The sequence below is a fragment of the Scyliorhinus torazame genome, chromosome 7 (genome assembly GCF_047496885.1).
Source record: "Scyliorhinus torazame isolate Kashiwa2021f chromosome 7, sScyTor2.1, whole genome shotgun sequence".
Classification (NCBI taxonomy): Eukaryota; Metazoa; Chordata; class Chondrichthyes; order Carcharhiniformes; family Scyliorhinidae; genus Scyliorhinus; species Scyliorhinus torazame.
In genome coordinates, this window is record NC_092713.1 from 241,506,123 (window position 1) to 241,526,880 (window position 20,758).

A 20,758-nucleotide genomic window follows, 5' to 3' on the forward strand; every position below is an offset into this window, starting at 1 on the left:
ACATCATGGCCCCTGGCTCTGCAGAGTGCCACCAGCCGTATGGGTGCTCCCACCCCCGTACCCAAGCCCCCACTCTCCACCCCACCACACTCACCTGCCAACGGGGTAGCACACGGCCCATCCAAGGGCAAAGCTCACAGTAGGCCCGACAGGTGGGGTGGGGGGGGGGGGGGGGCTGCATGCGGAGCAGGGAGCGTATTGTTGGCATGGGCAGCGCCAGCCAATGATACCCCTGGTTGCAGAGACAGGTTCCAGGGTCAGACGCCCCCACGGTGCCAGGCACTGATGGGGCCAGAGGAGCTGGGATGGGGGAGGGGCAACATGCGGAGGGAGACTCCGCAGTGACAACCGGAGGTACCATGTAGCCTGTTGGACCGGTTGGACACATGTGTACGCACCATGCTAACATGCTGACCTTTCCCCCCTGCAGAAAGTGGATATTGGAATTCAACCAGCAATGGTGGCCTTCCTGCTAGTCGCCACAGTCCCTGGGGGAATTTCCTGTGGCTGCACAAGCTGGAGCTGCTTGACGAGGCAGATGCTGCGGCAGCGGAGCGGGCAGCAGCAGAGCGTGCATTTGTGGAGCGTACTCCAGAAGAGCAGGTGGTAGCCGCTGAGAATGGAGAGCCGGCCGCCCTGCAGGCTGAGGAGGAGGAGATGCCACATGAGGCCTAGTGTGTACCGGCAGCGCCTGTCATTCGAGGACCTACCGGATCAGGCATGCCGTAGAAGAGATTCCGGCTTAGCAGGGGGACAGTGCGACATATTTGCCAGATGATGGCACACCTGACACCGAGGGGACATAGGGGGGGGGGGGGGGGGGGACACTCACTCCCGGTGGCCGTCAACGGGCTCCTCCCAGGCACCAAGTAGGGACCTGTCTGGGATCTCACATAATTAATGCACAGGTGTATTCGTGCCATTTTGCCCAGACAGCACCGTGCATCCATTTCAATGTGGACTGAGCCCACTAGGATGCCCGGGCAGCGGGGTTGGTCGCCATTGCCCAGATGCCCCAGGTCCAGGGGGTGATCGACGGGATGCATGGCGCCCTACAGGTATCTGCAGATGACAGCCTGCTCTATACAAGCTGAAAAGGGTTCTACTCAGTAAACGTGAAGCTGATCTGTGACCATCAAATGCACATCATGTATGTCTGCACCCGATACCCGGGTAGTGTGCACAACGCCTTTATCCTGGCACATACAACGATTCCCGACCTCTTCGAGGCGCACCTCCCGGCGGGGGGGTTGCCTCTTGGGCAATAAGGGTTATCCGCTGCAGGCATGGCTGATGACACCTCTCCGGGGGCCACAGACCAATGAAACCCGCCACAACGACACCTAGGCCGCGACCAGGAGTGCGATCGGCCTCCTGAAGATGTGGTTCAGGTGCCTGGGCCACTCTGGAGGGGCACTCCAATATAACGCTGGGAGGGTCACCTGCATCATGGCAGCCTGCTGCGTCCTCCACAACATTGCACAGCAGAGGGGTCACGTGCTGGAGGAGGTTGAACGCCAAGCCTCGTCCGACGAGGAGGATGCGAGATGGCGAGGATGGGAAGGACATGGGGCCCGGTCAGGTGTGGGAGGCCGCATAGTGTATGCGCCAGGGCCAACGCACACAGGATGCTCTGATCACCTCCAGTAACACCATCTAGGAGGAACTGGCCACTGACATCGCATCACTCCCCTCCCCCCACCGAAATCTCCTCCATAAAACATGTGTACTACGGGGTGCGGGCAGTAACAATGGTTCTGGTCCATGGTATGGAGGATGATGACAGCCCGCTCCGTGATGAGCTCGCTCCACATCGTTTGACAATGTCTGACTCCTGCCCACGGTAGCCGGGGGGGGGGGGGGGTGACATACGTGTCAGGGGAACCACAACTCAGCAGGGTCTCACTTCCTCGCCCGAGGCCAATCTCCACCCCGGCGACTGCCCTTTCCTCGGGCCCGCTGACCACATCCAGGTCCCACTGCTCTTCTGTGGTGAGGGACCGCATGTCCAGTGGTTCCCCTCCAGTCTTTTCCTACTCCCGGTGGTTATGGGCCGCCTTCTTCTGGTGGGTGCAGGGGAAACAGAAAACGCAGTGTTAGACAGTCCGACACAGTCCGCCCATGGTATGTGTAGCTGATTACTTTAGTGGCCAGGGCACCCAGCCATGGCGGCCGATATGGGTGCTGGCATGTGGTGTAGGGTGGGGGTACAGCCGCTCTCCGGGCAGGGGGGGGTTGGTGCCAGGGGCACAATGCTGCCTACTCCCTCTGGTCGCGCTGAGGAGTTTGTGCAGTATCTTCCTGCACTGCTGGCTGGTCTTGCTCTTGGCACTGATGGCCTCTGCCATCTGCGCCCAAGCCCGGCGAAGGACGGCAGCTGGCAACCTCCTTCCTGAGCTAGGGTACAGGGTCACCCACCTCCCCCCCCACTGCGTCCAGGAGGGTCTCAAGCTCGGCGTCTATGAATCTCGGGGCCGCTCGCCTCGCTGCCATCTTGTCGGGTGGGATGGTGTGTGTGGGGATTGAAGTGTGTATATGTGGCTGCAACTTGTCAGTCTCCTGAGTGTCAATCGCGAATCTGGCACCGTTTCTTAGTGGAATCAATTGTGCTCCACGTGGCACTGGTGCTAGCCTCTCAACGGTCGCTGAATCGGACCAGATGCGGCTCCAGCTTTGCTGACGTGGAAGTCCACGAAGCCTGCCCCGGCGTCAACACTTAGTCTCAGGAATGGAGAATTCCACCGATGACCTTTCACCTCTGCGGGTTTCAGAGTGTGTTGCACATTGATCACAAATGTTCAGCCCACATTTACCACTCATGTGCACATTTTATTTATTATTTTGTCAGTTTACTTCAGTACATTGTGTACTGTACTGAACAAGGGTTCACACACTCACATAGATTTTGCAATGTTCTTCAGCAATTCTTTGCAAGTGCTGATGGGAACTTGTTCCATAGTTCTTATCACTATTACAGCTTTATTTTTTTTCCCAAAGAAACACAATCATTTACCGTTATTGCCAGATTAATTCACCTGGCCGTGCTCTCAGATTTGAGCAACAATTTATGACATCGAATCCACTGCAGAATTGATCACCATCTCCACACAATCCCTTCAACCCAAAGACTGAGAATATATTCAAGTAAGGTGCTGAGCATGGCACTGTTCCAGAGAATTCTCCCATTGTTCTAGTCAACAATTTTTCTTCAACCAACTCCACCAAAAATATATTACACAGTGCACCTAGTGGTTGTCACCCTGAGGCTTCAGGACGTGACAGTCAATATATAAATGCCGCCTCGATCTTTTATCAGTTCAGATTGCCGTGTTCCTTCTTTGTGTTCCCGTTTAAAGAATAGGGCAAAGAATTATTCATATCGAGGTTATCTACGAAGTAACCAGTAGGTGTTGGTCAGCATCTAAAATTCCACTTGGGCTGTTACACTCTTCCCAAGACCAGGAATTAGAATTGAGCTGGGAGGATCTGTCCGGACCAATGTCTCCAAAGCTTTAAGATGACCTCGCCGGTTTAAACATCAGCGTCGCCGTAGCTATTTCTTGATCCACTGTGGCTTCTAGTGTCCTTCAGTGCTGTGTTCAGCGTAAACATTAAAACGTTTCGCGCGGGGCAGTTGAGATTTAATTGTCATGTTTGCAATTTTTTGAAAAAAATTGCTCAGTAGAGTGGAAGTCTCTGAACAAATCAACCGCCTGGTTTACCTGGAGTAGCTCGGCGTTGTAGATTAAAAGCAACAATTTTGATACACTGAGAAATGTATCACTTTCCACAATTCCAACTCTAATACAGTTTTTGTAAATGTGAATAGTTTTGTAATTGCATAACTATTTTACCAATCGGGCCGATAAATTTATCACTTTTAAACATGAACCGGGAAATAATCTATCCTTAAGTTTATCATTAGTTGCTTTGATCTACATTCGCGCGCGAAATTGCAACTTTGAACGTTGCCTTGGACTCTCTGAATGGAAATCTAACCCCTGATATTTGTCTCCAGTTGTGGCAGCTCCGTGCCCGGTAACCAGCCTGTGCATGAAGTGGTGCAGGGTCGATGTGAAGCATTTTGCCTTCATCTCAGTCATGTCAAACTGAGTAACTCAGACCAGGGGGGGGGGGGGGGGACAAGGTTAAACATTATTTGTGCAGTAACATCACAGCACACTCTCGATACTCTGTCTCCAAGTGTTTAATTTTTGGCAGTGACACTTTGCTGGTTACAGTGATACCTCCCAATTCCAATGGCGAAAGTACCTGGTAAATATTAAAGGGCGGCTCGGGTTATGTATGGCACAAGCGATCTGGAAGCTATTTTCCAGTCACTTCCGAAATCAGTGACATGAATATCTTGCAGCTTGCAACTTTGCTTTTCCTACTTCCAGCAGCACAGCACAATAAATCATCACTTTCTGGCGATTTCTATCCACTTGCACAATTTGCGAACGCCACGGGTAGAAATATATGATTATCTATCATAAAAAAAGCCTTTATCAGCGAAGCGCAAAGGCACGATCCGGCAAGTCTGCTCCATGTTTTGAGAGCTACCTTGTTAATAGCTCTGCAATGAGCACAAGCACTCGCGGTATCTAATAAACGTGGAATCTACTGAAGAGAACAGGGATGATTGTGGGAGAGTATAGAGCAGTCACTCGAACTTGCTTCCACTCCGGATAAAAAAAGACACTTATTTTCCTGTGTGACACAGGCGCGCGCTGAAGCCCACATCTGGGCTGTTCTGACAAGCCTGCGATGTGTTATACACATGTGTTGCCTGGTGGTGGTGGTGAGGTGGGCAGGACAGTTTGATTTGGCGAGAAATTACTCCCAGCACAGGCGAGGGCAGTTTCAATTGTGGAGCATTTGGGCGCGGATACGCGGCAAACGGAATGCTATTGCTTCAGCACTTATGTAGCAGCAGCCTGGGAATGCTAAACTTTATCGTTTGGTCTGCCCTTCTCTATTTGCAAATCGTCTGCCAAGGTAAGGAAACAAAAGAAAATGCTTCTGGATTACTTACATCCACAGGAGTAAAGGTAACTTTGCGACACAAGGGGGTGAATTGTGACTCCTGCCCTCGCACTGGTCAGCGGCGGTCTTCAGACAGGGGTGAGCACTGCCGCTGTCTGGTCTACTCCGGTTAATTGGTAGATATCCCTTGCAGAATTTTTTAATTGGCCTTTGCTACGGGTCGTTGTTCTTCGGGGTAAGCTCTGTTGTTTTCAGAGCTTCGGTAAATTAAGAACCTTTTTCTCCCCCCGCCCCCCCCCCCCCTTACATGTAATATATAATTCGCTAACTTTGAGGAAAAGTTAAACGGTACAAACTGACCTTGTGAAAAGGGTCATTTCCTGCAACTGCATGTAGTAACGTTCTTTACAGGAGCTCACTGACCCCCCGATGTTCAATACATATGTATATGTCTAATAATTGAGGTGAGCTTGTTTTGCCAACGGGTTCAATCTGCGAAGCGGGTATACGTGTGTATATATATATATATAACTGGGTAAATGCAACCTGTTACAGATTAACAATATAATTCAGGAATATCCCATTTCATCGTATGCCAACGCTGTTCTGCTGCATTATTGCCGTTAAACTTTATATCTCAATTAGAACGAGCGAGGGAAACGAGAAAAGTCACTGAGAGATGGGATTCCTGGTCACTACACTGCAACAGTGGCGATGCATGAAATGTATTATGAAGGTTGAACAAATGGTTGATTTATCTATTATTTATTGGTTTATGCACGGGGGCTCGGCTTCTGTCGGAGTACTCCACATAATTTTAAGAAAGAAGAATATCAGATGTGAGTGACAGAGGCGAGTGAGAGCAGGTGGAAGTGCCGAAAGATGGGGCGAAGTGGGTGACGGCTGAATCTGACCTGCTGATAACTTTGAGACATGGGAATTTTTTTTAGAAACCGCAAACGTTTATGCACATTTTACTACACTGTGGCAGAAATATCATTTATCGTACTTAACCTGCATTTAAATTATTAAATTGCAGAATAGCTATAAAATCCAGTCGCAATGGAGGCAGAGTGTACCCGGGGCAGGTTCGCAATGGAGGCAGAGTGTACCCCGGGCAGGTTCACCATTGGGGCAGAGTGTACCCCGGGCAGGTTCACAATGGAGGCAGAGTGTACCCCGGGCAGGTTCGCAATGGAGGCAAAGTGTACCCCGGGCAGGTTCACAATGGAGGCAGAGTGTACCCCGGGCAGGTTCACAATGGAGGCAGAGTGTACCCCGGGCAGGTTCACCATTGGGGCAGAGTGTACCCCGGGCAGGTTCACAATGGAGGCAGAGTGTACCCGGGGCAGGTTCGCAATGGAGGCAAAGTGTACCCCGGGCAGGTTCACAATGGATGCAGAGTGTACCTGGGGCAGGTTCACAATGGAGGCAGAGTGTACCCCGGGCAGGTTCACCATTGGGGCAGAGTGTACCCCGGGCAGGTTCACAATGGAGGCAGAGTGTACCCCGGGCAGGTTCACCATTGGGGCAGAGTGTACCCCGGGCAGGTTCACAATGGAGGCAGAGTGTACCCGGGGCAGGTTCGCAATGGAGGCAAAGTGTACCGCGGGCAGGTTCACAATGGAGGCAGAGTGTACCCCGGGCAGGTTCACAATGGATGCAGAGTGTACCTGGGGCAGGTTCACAATGGAGGCAGAGTGTACCCCGGGCAGGTTCACCATTGGGGCAGAGTGTACCCCGGGGCAGGTTCACAATGGAGGCAGAGAGTACCCGGGGCAGGTTCACAATGGAGGCAGAGTGTACCCCGGGCATGTTCGCAATGGAGGCAGAGTGTACCCGGGGCAGGTTCACAATGGAGGCAGAGTGTACCCCGGGCAGGTTCACCATTGGGGCAGAGTGTACCCGGGGCAGGTTCACAATGGAGGCAGAGTGTACCCCGGGCAGGTTCACAATGCAGGCAGAATGTACCCCGGGCAGGTTCGCAATGGAGGCAGAGAGTACCCGTGGCAGGTTCAGAATGGATGCAGAGTGTACCCCGGGCAGGTTCACAATGGATGCAGAGTGTACCTGGGGCAGGTTCACAATGAAGGCAGAGTGTACCCCAGGCAGGTTCACCATTGGGGCAGAGTGTACCCTGGGCAGCTTCACAATGGAGGCAGTGTGTACCCTGGGCAGGTTCACCATTGGGGCAGAGTGTACCCCGGGCAGGTTCGCAATGGAGGCAGAGAGTACCCGTGGCAGGTTCACAATGGATGCAGAGTGTACCCTGGCAGGTTCACAATGGATGCAGAGTGTACCCCGGGCAGGTTCACAATGGAGGCAGAGTGTACCCCGGGCAGCTTCACAATGGAGGCAGAGTGTACCCCGGGCAGGTTCGCAATGGAGGCAGAGAGTACCCGTGGCAGGTTCACAATGGATGCAGAGTGTACCCTGGCAGGTTCACAATGGATGCAGAGTGTACCCCGGGCAGGTTCACAATGGAGGCAGAGTGTACCCCGGGCAGCTTCACAATGGAGGCAGAGTGTACCCCGGGCAGGTTCACAATGGAGGCAGAGTGTACCCCGGGCAGCTTCGCAATGGAGGCAGAGTGTACCCCGGGCAGGTTCGCAATGGAGGCAGATTGTACCCTGGCAGGTTCACAATGGAGGCAGAGTGTACCCCGGGCAGGTTCGCAATGGAGGCAGAGTGTACCCCGGGCAGGTTCGCAATGGAGGCAGATTGTACCCTGGCAGGTTCACAATGGAGGCAGAGTGTACCCCGGGCAGGTTCGCAATGGAGGCAGATTGTACCCCGGGCAGGTTCACAATGGAGGCAGAGTGTACCCCGAGCAGGTTCGCAATGGAGGCAGAGTGTACCCCGGGCAGCTTCATAATGGAGGCAGAGTGTACCCCGGGCAGGTTCGCAATGGAGGCAGAGTGTACCCCGGGCAGGTTCACAATGGAGGCGGAGTGTACCCCGGGCAGGTTCACAATGGAGGCAGAGTGTACCCCGGGCAGGTTCACAATGGAGGCAGAGTGTACCCGGGCAGCTTCACAATGGAGGCAGAGCGTACCCGGGGCAGGTTCGCAGTGGAGGCAGAGTGTACCCTGGTAGTTGCGCAATTTTGTACTTTGGCGATGATGGGTGAAATGCCTGCCATTCTATTAAAGTGACAAGTTGAAGACCAAGTTTTTGAATTGTTCGACTAAAGCTGATCAGGGAGAATTTCTGTGATGATGTGAAATAGATGAGTGAATTTTGAAAGGGAAACATGATTTGAAGATTAGACTAAAAGCAAAATTCTGCAGGAGTAGAAACAGAAAATACTGGAATAACTCAGCAGGCCAGGCAGCATCTGTGGGGAGGGGATACAAACTCAACATTTCCAGTCTGTATGACTCGCTGCGATTTGAAATTGGATTGGTTTTGTGGGGGTGAACCTTTAGGTGACCAGCACTTTTACAGATAACCTAGGGCGCTTTTGCTGAACATATCATGGAGGCCCTTCTGGATAGATTCAGTTTGTGTGTAAAATAAGCATATTCATGTTCTTTAGCGATAATGGTACCTCATTCGGAAACTGGTCATCAGACATCAAACTCACGAGGTGTTTTTTCTTTCCTGACTACGTACGGAGGAATGCACCAGCATAAGTTATATATTCATTTATATTAAAATGCAGCATTCAGGAGCTCGTGTTCAATTGACACTCTTTAGTTGATCTTGGTATCATGGCTTTGCAAATCTTTTTTTGCCTGAAGTAGTTACAATTTTTGATGCTTTTGAATGCATTCCATCCACAATGCTGCATAGCTGGGGGAAAGGGTATTGCACGGCATGCAGTAGCAAATCGAAAGTTCAGTTGGAACTTTGAAGCAGAAAGCTTGAATTCTTAATATCTAAACACCAAAGGTATGCTATCCTTTTATGGCATGGTGCCATGTACTTTTGTATTCTTTACACTGCATACAACAAAAACCACTGTGTTCACAATACTCGCCTGGAAAAAAGATTGGATGTTACTGGAGTAGCTCAGCTGAGTAACAAATGTAGGAAATAAAACATGTGCATATTTCCTATTGAAAGTGAAGTGATTTTCTTTTTGTAAAAGAGTTGAAAGCCAAGAATACAAAGGACTGTGTATCTTAGAAAACAAATAACTTTATGTCAAACGGTATTGTCGTTTTTCGTGTTCAATATTAAATATTCTTATTTAGTTTCATTTTCAAATCCTTGTTGGTTGTAAAATGCTGGTGAATGTCCACTAATTCTGTATGTGATTTAAAAAAAAAAAAAAAAAAAATCTTGTGACTTATAGCAGGAAACCCTGAAAGTTTGCATTGCTACAGCTTGGTGCATTTAATTGAAAGTGTAAATGAAATGAGTGATTCATAGGGTGTGTGGTATCCAAGTCTTATCTTTGAATGGTGATGAATGTTCCCTTGGAATTTAAACCTGATTAAACCGCTGGGCCGAGGATGTCTGAGCACCTTGGGAAGGGGGAGGTGGGGGACATTTCTTCTGGTCACTATGCATTAGTGACATTTTAAAGCTGGCAGAACTCTCCTTAAAGCTATGAAGTAGCATTCTAATTACATTCCAAACCAAAACTACTTTTACAGTTTTTGGCGGTGTATCAAGCACTGAAAATCTCCCTGCTGCATGTAAAATGTCGCCAGCAAGTCTTGATGAAGATATCTTTCTTTCCCTTCTGATTTTCTGTATGAGGACATGCTTCTCTCATTTGTACGCACTCCCCTGTGTTTAAAATTGGGACTGAAATAGATCTACTGTAGTTCAAATTTAACGTTGATCATAAACATCATTTGCTGTAAGCTGTTTAGTGTACGTGATGCCAAGAGAATAAAGTAGTTGAAAGGTTATTTGAAAATATTTGTTTTGTCAATCCCTGGAAGAATTTGACTACAAAAATTGCATTTATCATTGCCTTTCAGTCCATGCAAACATTGTATAACATTTGAACTCTTCTATCCTACGTGGTATGAATCAAATGAAATTCTAACTCTGCGTCGGGCTCTTGCTATTTGTACAGCGCAATATGACACCTGGTGGAACATTTACTACCCGAGTCATCAGGAGAGGTATGGAGACACTTTTAATAGTTTCCATAATTAACAGTTAACAATCACGTTCCATAACAGGGGCATACCCTGGGGTGGTCTCAAATGATATGGTACTGGTCCTGTTTGTATTCAATCAAATTTTTAACAATTATTTATTGATTATGCATTCATTAATTGTAAAAAAAATAAAGAAAATAGAGAATGGAATGAGGAAAGGCCACTTGTCTCATCATCGGGCAGATGGTGGCTTGTTTTACTGTCACTGAACTAATTACCAGGGGCTCTGGGGACACTGGTTCAAATCCCATCACAGCAGTCAGTGCAATTTAAATTCTGGAATAAAAAGCTAATCTGCGTAATGGTGAATGACAGCGGTCATTGATTGTTGTAAAACTCATCGCATTCACTTTTTAGGGGAGGGTGTGTGCTATCCTTAACTGGACTGACCTACATGTAACCCCTGGGAATGTGACTGACTCTTAACTAATTTTGTGCAATGGTCTAAGGCAGGAATTTTCAAAGTGCGAGTCGCGACCCGAGAGTGGGTGGCAGGAGGATCATGGAGCCGATCGGTAGCAGAGTTCCTGCAGTGGTCCAGATCACAGGAACAGTGCCCACTGGCTGCTACCGAGACTGGAGGCCGCTGCCGCCTTCTAAATGAGAATAAAATGAGACTGTGTGCAGTTCTCTGGCCAAAAGTGGCAGCAGTGAGCTGGTCACGCGCCCTGGACCTATACTTAACTTCAAACACCCGGTATGTACGTGCTTTTGGCGCCAAATCACGGAGAAGAGATTCCTCGATATTCTAGATGCTAGCAAGCAAGGTAAGAGGACTGTGAAGCTGAATCGTTTTGTTACAAGAAAGATGGTCCAAGTCATAAGTAGGCTGAGCACCTACTGGCCAGGATCTCACATCTGGAGTTGCTAAGGAGAGTCTGGAGCAGGACAGAGCACTGCTAGTGTTATCCTTGTACAGATCTCCAGAGCATCTGGTTAACAGTCTACAAAGAAGAAACTTAACTCTGGAACAAAGCAATATGAAGATGATTTATTGAGGTATAGTTTTGTCAATTGTTTTGTCAAGGATGCAAAGCCCATGTGTGTTATATACATGGAAGTACTGGTAAATGAGACGATACATTTCAGATTTTGAAAGAGAAGGGGTGGGTGAAAAATGTTATTTAGAGTCAGTTATTAATTTCACTTATTAGCTTACTGCTGACTCCAAATGAAAAGATTACGCTGCTGGACCTGACCTTTGATAGCACATCAAAAACATGCTAAAAGCCCACGATGCTTCTGGAATAGCATCTCCCAAGAGTATCCAGTGCTGAGTAAAACAAGCATTTTGTTGCTATTACCCTTCCTGACGATCTACAGATGCAAGGTTGGATTTTTCATTCTAACAAAGCTGAAGATGGTGTAAAGGAACTGGCTGAACTCTGCACATTGCCCTCTCCTCCTGTGAACCTTATTGAAGGAAGATTGTGAGGACCAAGCAGGTTCCCCTTTCACATTAAAGGTAAGCGAACGGGAAAGGTAAGCGAAGTTCAGCTAGAGTGGGTCCCGAAGGTCGGCAGAAAGTCGGTCCCGGGAAAAAAGTTTGAAAAACACTGGTCAAGGGTCCACTCTGATCAAGGACAATTAGGGATATGTTGGTCTTGCCAACGATGCGAGCATCCCATGAAAGAATAAAGGGAAAAAAGGGCCTTCTGCCATATACTTCTGAACTATTCTAATGTCTTGGAGAAAGACTTACTGTTTTGATATTTTGCAGCTAAATTATTAAAAGTATTCATTTTGCATGGATTCACTATTTTTCTATGGATAATGAACAGAGAAAATGTGTAGCGCCAACTCCCTCCTCACCCCTCACCCCTGTCCCACCAAACCTGTGTCAATAATAAACCCCTGAAGGCAAATTTCACAAAACTATGGAGTGCTCCTTTTTATATCTCCAGTATTTAGCTGTTGACTCCATAGGCAACCTCCTATACAATTTGGGATACTCCTGACATCCTTTCATCATGTACCCAGCTTGACAATGGTTGCAATAAGCAGCATCAATCCTCCAATGCCACCAATATCATTTTTTTCTCTTTGCAGAATATTCACTTTACCATGTTTCAGATCTAACTGTTAACTTGTCTTAAATTGTTTGCTGGATATTTTGTAAGATGCCCACTACACCTTTTGTCAATATTAAATCGCAGACTTTATGACGCTGTTAGAGCTTTTCTACAGTATAAGCTGCTGTAATAAATGTAATTACAATGAAATACTACACAGAAGCAAAAAGAGACAATGGAAAAATATTGATCTCCATGTTCAGCCATTTTCAAATGGGGTTGGTCAGATTTTCTATATTTTCTTTTAGACTTCACTGCAGATGGGCACCACCTACAATATTCTGCGCAATGTCCATACATAATGATGGTGTGGGCAATGAGAGAAAATTGCTGAGTTGTAAGGATGTTTTTACCTACAAAGTGCAAGCAAGTTCCTTGATGCTGGCTATTTGTTTTAATGCCTGACAGTAACTTGAGACAACATATTTGTTTTGCTTAATTGCCACAATCTTTAACACTATTAAAAATAAAAATGATTCCTTATCAAAAATAATTTGCCTTTCCCACAGATTGACAATCTCCATTTTTACATCTACAAACATATGAATTAAGAGCAGGAGTAAGCCAATTGGTCACTGAGGTCAATAAGATATTGGCTGATCTGACTGTGGCCTCAACTCCATATTCTTCGTACCCCTGATAAGTTTAGATTCTTGACTAACAAGGGACTCCATCTACCTCTGCCTTCCAATTATTCATTGATCCTGCCTCCACCACTCTTGAGGACGAGAGTTACAAAGATTCATGTCCTCCTGAGAGAAATAAAATCTTCTCGGCTCCGCCTTACTTCCATAAGGGAAAACGACTGTTGAGCATCAACCCTGTCAACTCTCCTCACGATCTTCAATTTTTTGATTAAGATCGCTTCTTGATCTTCTAAACTCCAATGGATACAGGCCCAACCTGTAAGATAACCTCCAGGTATCACTCGGGTTAATCTCTGAATTATTTTTAATGGAAGAAAGAAGAATTGCTTTAATGCATTTATATTCTTTCTTAAATCAGAAGAGCAAAATTGTACACCGCATTCCTGGTGTGGTCTGGCCATCGCCCTGTTCACCTGGACAGATGTAAAATATCCCTACTTTTATATTCCACTATGTTTGCAACAGATGTCAACATTCCTTTTGCCTTCCTTTTCACTTGCTGTACCTGCATACTAACTTTTTGTGATTTATAAACTAAAACGCCTTCTGTACGAAGTGGACAAGTTCACATTTTCTCACATATTCTGTCAGCCAAATTTTGCCCAATCTCTTAACCTATGTTTGCCCCTTTGCAGACTCCCTGGCCGGGATTCTTTCTCCGACCCCGATGCCGGCTCGCCAAGTCTCCGGCGCCGATTCTCAGGCGCCCGCGGGATCGCCACCATGCCGGTCGGGGGCCGTTGAAAGCGCTCATCACGTGGGTCACGTATGGTCCCACACGGCGGGACCTGGAAGTTTTGTGTGCGCGAGGGCCGTCCTGGTGGGGGGGCGACCGATCGGCGGGGGGGGGGGGGCGACCGATCGGCGGGGGGGGGGGGCTGGTTCTGTGGGGGCCTATGTTCCTCCACACCAGGCCCCTGTAGGGCTCCGCCATATTGCCCGGGGGCCGGCACGGAGACGGGAACCCATGCGCATATGCGGAATCACGGCAGCTGTGCGTGCATGCACAGAATCACGCCGGTCGTAGCGCGCATGTGTGAAAACACGCAGGCCGTAGCGCGCATGCGCGAACTCTCGCCGGCTGGAGTGCGGGGCCACTCCAGCACCGACCTCGCCCCCTCGGAAGGGGTACATACCAGACAATTGAGGACCATTGAAGCCAGAGTGGTTCACACCGATTTTCATGCCGGCGTCAGAACTTGGCCGCGGGATTGTAGTATCCAGGCCTTTATGTCCACTTCACAAATTACTTTCCTTTTGTGTCATCAGAAAATTTAGCAACCATACATTTGGCTCCAGCACTGATCCCTGTGGCACTCTACTTGTCACATTTTGCCAACCTGAAAATTACCCGTTTATGCCTACTCTCCGTTTCCTGTTAGCTAATCAATCCTTTATCCATGCTAATGTTAACCTTGAACCATGAGCTTTTATGTTACAAATAAAGAGAGCGGCCTCCATTGTAGCAGGCGCTATTTTAAATTACATGAAATTGAAAAGATTCATGAATTATTTTTATCCCACCTGCTTCTCCTTCCCAGACCGAAACATTGTATCATGTACTCAGTCTATACCAATTATCTCTTTGTTTGCCTTTGAGGAAAAAGCAGAATTTGCATATTCAAATCTACTTGATTGCAACTGAGTTTACATTACTAATAGTGTGCTGTTAGTCTATATTTTTATGCTTGGGAAAGCCAGAGTTCAGGTCTGAGCATTCAGAGATGCATATTTGCAAAGTAGTTATGCTTAACTACTTTCCAGCTGTCCAAAATTGACAGCATAATTGCAGATTCATGACCCACTATGACACCCAGATGTATGATAACCAAGCAGTGTGATACCTCCTCAGGCTCTTCTACACTGCTTGGGCTTGGCAGCATTGGAAGACCATCCCAGCCCACTATAAAACCAAGGATAATAAGTGCTTGGGCAGTCTCATCTATATAAGAACTAGGAGCAGGAGTAGGCCATCTGGCCCCTCGAGCCTGCTCCACTATTCAATGAGATCATGGCTGATCTTTTGTGGACTCGGCTCCACTTTCCGGCCCAAACACCATAATCCTTAATCCCTTTATTCTTCAAAAAACGATCTATCTTTATCTGAGATGTTCCTCTGGCTCATTTGGAATCAGCAGCCATTGCTGCCCACACTGTCTCTCCAAGCTCTGAGAGCCAGTTGGCAATCTTTCCACTTGGAAAACATTGACCATGATGCCTTGTTACTCATAAGTATGGATGTTGCTGATGCTGCCGTTGGATGACAGCATGCACTGCTTTGAAGTAAATCCCTCTGTAGCTGCAGAAGTTGTATTGGATTCTGTTACCAGGCAAGTCCACTCCTGCAAAGCAGCTGCTGTGAAATATCTCCATATGTTTCTGATGCTCTACAAGTATCCTTCATTTCATGAGATGCCCATCAAGATCTGTTTCCTTGGAAATAAACCACTGATATTTCCTAGGTCATTGCCTAATAGCTCAGAATCTACATCAATGCATTCAACTTGTTTTTATTGTGTTTTGAGACTCGCCAATGAAATTCCCTTATGTATTTTATCTTCTGATCCGCAGTAAATATCTGGGGCTGGTGAATGTATGTAGGAATAACAGCAATGGGGTCGTCTTGTTTCTGTTGCAACTTTTCAGTAATTGTTTCAGGGGACATGAATAAGGTCAGCATTTGTTTCCCATCGCTACTTACCATTGGGAAGGTGGTGATGAGCCACCTTTTTGAACTGCTGCAGTCCATGCGGTTAAGGTACACCCACCGTGCGGTTCGGGATTGGGTTCCTGGTTTCTGATCCAATAACAGCAAAGGAACAGTGATGATAGTTCCAAGTCAGGTTGGTGTGTGACTTGAAGGGGAACTTGCAGGTGTTGGTGTTATCGCCAAATGCGGAAGGGCCTGACGGTTATTCCTGTACTGATTCAATTAATGTTTCTTCCCTTGATGACCTAAGGAGACAAAAGAAAAAAGCTTGCATTACAGGCTTTTGCTGTCACTTACAACTCTCATCATCATCTTACACTGCAGTTCCAGTGACAAGTTCTATCCACACTTTCCTTTATTTCCATAATCAAAGCGTCTAATATAATGACTTGGTCATCATAAACTGGCTTGAGAGTTCAGGACTTCCAGTTTTTCCATCTGCCACACATTTAAATGAATTATTATCCAGGATAACTTCTTCCTTCTGCTCGGTTTAACTGTCTGATGTTGGCCCTTTTATTACGTGCCAGCATTTTCTGCAAGAGGAATTCAGAATTGTGAAATACCAGAGTTTCTAGCTTCTTACCTAAATTTATGCCTTCAGATCTTGGGAAATGGGGTGAACTTCAAATGGGCAAAATGCATGACAAAATGGGAGAGAGTATTAAGGCTGAATGTCACAGACTGACTGCATGGAGCAATATCGATTCTGTGAAAACGCGAGGGTATTGAAACTCAAGTGATTATTTTTCTAAGTGTGTCAGCAGGCTATTGGTGCACTTGGCTTGTTAGCTACTTTTGCTGTTCAGTTTCCTCCTACATCGTAGCAGGATCCTTGGTATTTGAACATTTTGCTAGCTGCCTCTGCCATCTCCTTCCACATAATGTAGACTCTCTAGTTATGTAGAAAGAAGTGTCAGAGGTCTCTTGCTTCATGAACCACGTTTTCTATTCCTTACCTGTTGTATGCTAGCCCAAATCATCTCCACACCTCAAACGTTGAAGCTCTTTGATGCCTGATGTCGCTTTTTCTCCTTTAGTAACCTGGTTCTTTTAACTCAACGCCAAGGTTTTTACATCTAGCTCTGGACCTGTTCTTGTGTCTTCCTCTCCGACATTTTCTGACCACTTGATTCAAACCATTTGTTTCCTTATTTTCCTCATGGTTATTTCAATGAATTGAGCCTGAGAATTTATGTTTAGCTGAGCACAATTGGAGATTGACTTGATTCGAGAACCATAACGCCACTGAGTGACTATTAGTAGAATCTAAATTTGGGGAAAAGTAAGTAGAATGAAAAATATATTGTCGTTAAGTGCAAGTGTCTTAATATGAAAATGCTTGAGTAAGAGAGGCAGTCAGAACAAATGGGACATTGCAATCTTAATCCAAATATCAACAAGTTTTCTTTAATGGAAAATGGCAGAGCAGCAACAAAAGGACCCAGAGACAAGTGTCAGTTGATTAGAGTCCAAAGCATACATAAGGAAGTAGATTGGAAGTAGATTAGGAAATTGGTTAAAAAGTGACAAAAATGCAGTTTAACAAAAAGCAATTGATTTTCGACTCGTGTCCTGGCATAAAATTGGTATTTACGATTGGCGAACCCTCATAGAAATGACCTGTTTTTTCATTCTCAAATGGGAATGACTGAGGCCGGTGAATTGCGGGAGAGGCCAAAAATGAGAACCGCGCTGGTCGCCAAACCGCTTGTAATGCAACTGGCCCGCTCCTGCGGGTGAAATCGGGATCCCGCTGTAACGTGGCGACAAACCAATAGTCACCACTTAAAACCTACTTCCAACAATTAGCAGGAGTCATCCCATATCCAATGGGCTCCCGTGATCCAGCGGCCTCCCCAGCAAGTGGTCACGTGGGCGCTGATTAGAACTCCTTTTGGAAAACGTGAACCGGGTGGAAGGGCTGCTACGGGGACTGAGTGGCCATCTTTGCTTACAGGCAATGAGCACAGGGGCACTGGTCATGCTGTCCATGAGCTTGGAGGGATGTTGGGGGGCAACTGGGGTGTGGGGTGAAGCCCCTATTGGGGGTGGGCTGCCATGGGTGGGGGGGGCTAGAGGGAGGGGGGAATGGGGCTGCGGGTGTGGTGAACTGCACGGGGGAAGGCAATCGGGCACGGGTCCTCCATGCCAACCCCTTGATCGTGTGTTCCTGTACCGGGGCCAATGCTAGCCCCTGCCTGTCTTCCCCCACTGACTACCCATAAACCCCCACTGACCACAGAGGCCTGTAGTCGTGTGGCTGAAGGCTATTGCTCATCAGGAATTGGCAATTCATGGTTAGGCCCCCTGTGGGCGGGTGGGTGATGTAGCATGTGGGGCTCGTTGTCCAGCATTTCAATCACGCCTTGATGCATGGACACTGTGCTTGAACACTGTGGGAGGCTGCACCACAGAGACAGCAGCCAACCTTTGATCACCCAGGGGATGGGCCCAGCCCCGGGCACATGTCCGCAGCCGGAGTTTGGCAACGTTCTGTTTGGGTGGCTGGGTGCATGGTGTGCGGTCTGGTCATCATGTAAATAAACAAAAAATAATCTTTATTGTCACAAGTAGGTTTACATTTTCTGGGTGGGATGAGGCATGGGATTGGTGGTCGGCCCTCATTGCGGATCAAGGAGACAGAGGCACCATACTGGATGAAGGTAAAGCAGTGGATGTAGTGTACATGGATATTAGTAAGGCATTTGATAAGGTTCCCCATGGTAGGCTTATGCAGAAAGTAAGGAAGCATGGGATAGTGGGAAATTTGGCCAGTTGGATAACGAACTGGCTAACCGATAGAAGTCAGAGAGTGGTGGTGGATGGCAAATATTCAGCCCGGATCCCAGTTACCAGTGGCGTACCGCAGGGATCAGTTCTGGGTCCTCTGCTGTTTGTGATTTTCATTAATAACTTGGATGAGGGAGTTGAAGGGTGGGTCAGTAAATTTGCAGACGATACGAAGATTGGTGGAGTTGTGGATAGTGAGGAGGGCTGTTGTCGGCTGCAAAGAGACATAGATAGGATGCAGAGCTGGGCTGAGAAGTGGCAGATGGAGTTTAATCCTGAAAAGTGTGAGGTTGTCCATTTTGGAAGGACAAATATGAATGCGGAATACAGGGTTAACGGTAGAGTTCTTGGCAATGTGGAGGAGCAGAGAGATCTTGGGGTCTATGTTCATACATCTTTGAAAGTTGCCACTCAAGTGGATAGAGCTGTGAAGAAGGCCTATGGTGTGCTAGCGTACATTAACAGAGGGATTGAATTTAAGAGTCGTGAGGTGATGATGCAGCTGTACTAAACTTTGGTAAGGCCACATTTGGAGTACTGTGTACAGTTCTGGTCGCCTCATTTTAGGAAGGATGTGGAAGCTTTGGAAAAGGTGCAAAGGAGATTTACCAGGATGTTGCCTGGAATGGAGAGTAGGTCTTACGAGGAAAGGTTGAGGGTGCTAGGCCTTTTCTCATTAGAACGGAGAAGGATGAGGGGCGACTTGATAGAGGTTTATAAGATGATCAGGGGAATAGATAGAGTAGGCAGTCAGAGACTTTTTCCCCGGGTGGAACAAACCATTACAAGGGGACATAAATTTAAGGTGAATGGTGGAAGATATAGGGGGGATGTCAGAGGTAGGTTCTTTACCCAGAGAGTAGTGGGGGCATGGAATGCACTGCCTGTGGAAGTAGTTGAGTCGGAAACATTAGGGACGTTCAAGCAGCTATTGGATAGGTACATGGATTACGGTAGAATGATATAGTGTAGATTAATTTGTTCTTAAGGGCAGCACGGTAGCATTGTGGATAGCACAATTGCTTCACAGCTCCAGGGTCCCAGGTTCGATTCTGGCTTGGGTCACTGTCTGTGTGGAGTCTGCACATCCTCCCCGTGTGTGCGTGGGTTTCCTCCGGGTGCTCTGGTTTCCTCCCACAGTCCAAAGATGTGCAGGTTAGGTGGATTGGCCATGATAAATTGCCCTTAATGTCCAAAATTGCCCTTAGTCTTGGGTGGAGGTGTTGACCTTGGGTAGGGTGCTCTTTCCAAGAGCCGGTGCAGACTCAATGGGCCGAATGGCCTCCTTCCGCACTGTAAATTCTATGATAATCTATGATTAATCTAGGACAAAGGTTCGGCACAACATCGTGGGCCGAAGGGCCTGTTCTGTGCTGTATTTTTCTATGTTCTATGGTTGTGATGAGGGTATTTAAATGTTTCATGTACTAAAAATGTTTACCACTCTCCTGATGGTGTCGCCCTACTATCCCTCCCCCCCCCCCCCCCCCCCCCCTCCCCCCAACGTCTTCCCCATGCACACTTCCCTCCTTACCCCCTACCTACCCTTGTGGCCCTCCAGTGCCCTTTGTAATCCTCTACGTGCTTGGCCTTCCTTGCTCTACCGCTACATCTAGGTGTATCCCCAGGATGTGCATGGTGGAGGTAGCCAGCTGCTTACTCGGCGCATGCCACCCTGTTCCAGGTGCGGACTGCATGATGCGGCTTCGTCAGAGAGGTGAAACTCTGAGGAATTGGAGGGTACCATCGGCAGTCCATAGGATGGGTCTGGATTGCCACCCTGTGCTCCCTCCTCCCAATCAGTGTCAAAGGGCCCTGGGGTTCATCTCAGAATGGAGGGGCAGCTGGTTTGAGCCCTGGCTGCCTCTGCATCATCTGGCTCTGCCAGCCCTGGTGGTCCCCAGTTTCTGGACTAGGGTGTTGACACCCTCGGCGATACTCCTCAGTGATTGGGCCACACACTGCACTGCCTCGGCAATTCCCACCTGTGACTGGGACAAGCTCCGCAGCTTCTCGGCCATTCCCATCTGAGACCAGGCCCCGCATCACCTCATCCAGGTCCTCCTGGTACTGGATCACGTCCCCAACGAGTCAGTCTGCCAAGGCCCTCAGTCATGGCTGTCACCGACTGTGCAACGCCTTGGACACCTTCACTAATGCTGCTGACATCATGCACCAGACTATCCACTGCAATCGCCACCCTTGCAGTGTTGGCCTTGGTGCCACTCAGTGCCGGCGACATCTCGTGCGTCCGTTCCCTTGGGGCTCCTACAATCGACTATAGACCTGCTGGAATGTAGTGACCTCTTCCTCTGAATGTCCTGGCTGAACCTTTTAATGTCTGCATCAGTCCTGGTAAACCTGTTCCAGAGGTTCAGCATCAGGCTGGGATCCAGCAGACCTCAGACTTGTGTTTTGCCTGAGCAT

General features: G+C 48.0%; 1 protein-coding gene across 1 annotated transcript in view; it reads left to right on the plus strand.

Moving 5' to 3' along the window:
* The first annotated feature begins 4,658 nt into the window (after positions 1 to 4,658).
* The window catches only part of unc5a (unc-5 netrin receptor A), a 900,708-nt gene continuing 884,608 nt past the window's right edge, over positions 4,659 to 20,758 (plus strand). Inside the window, exon 1 of the mRNA XM_072512209.1 lies at positions 4,659 to 4,998. Within this exon, the coding sequence (XP_072368310.1) occupies positions 4,905 to 4,998 (94 nt within the window). The 5' untranslated portion in view covers positions 4,659 to 4,904. The remainder of the gene's footprint in view (positions 4,999 to 20,758) is intronic.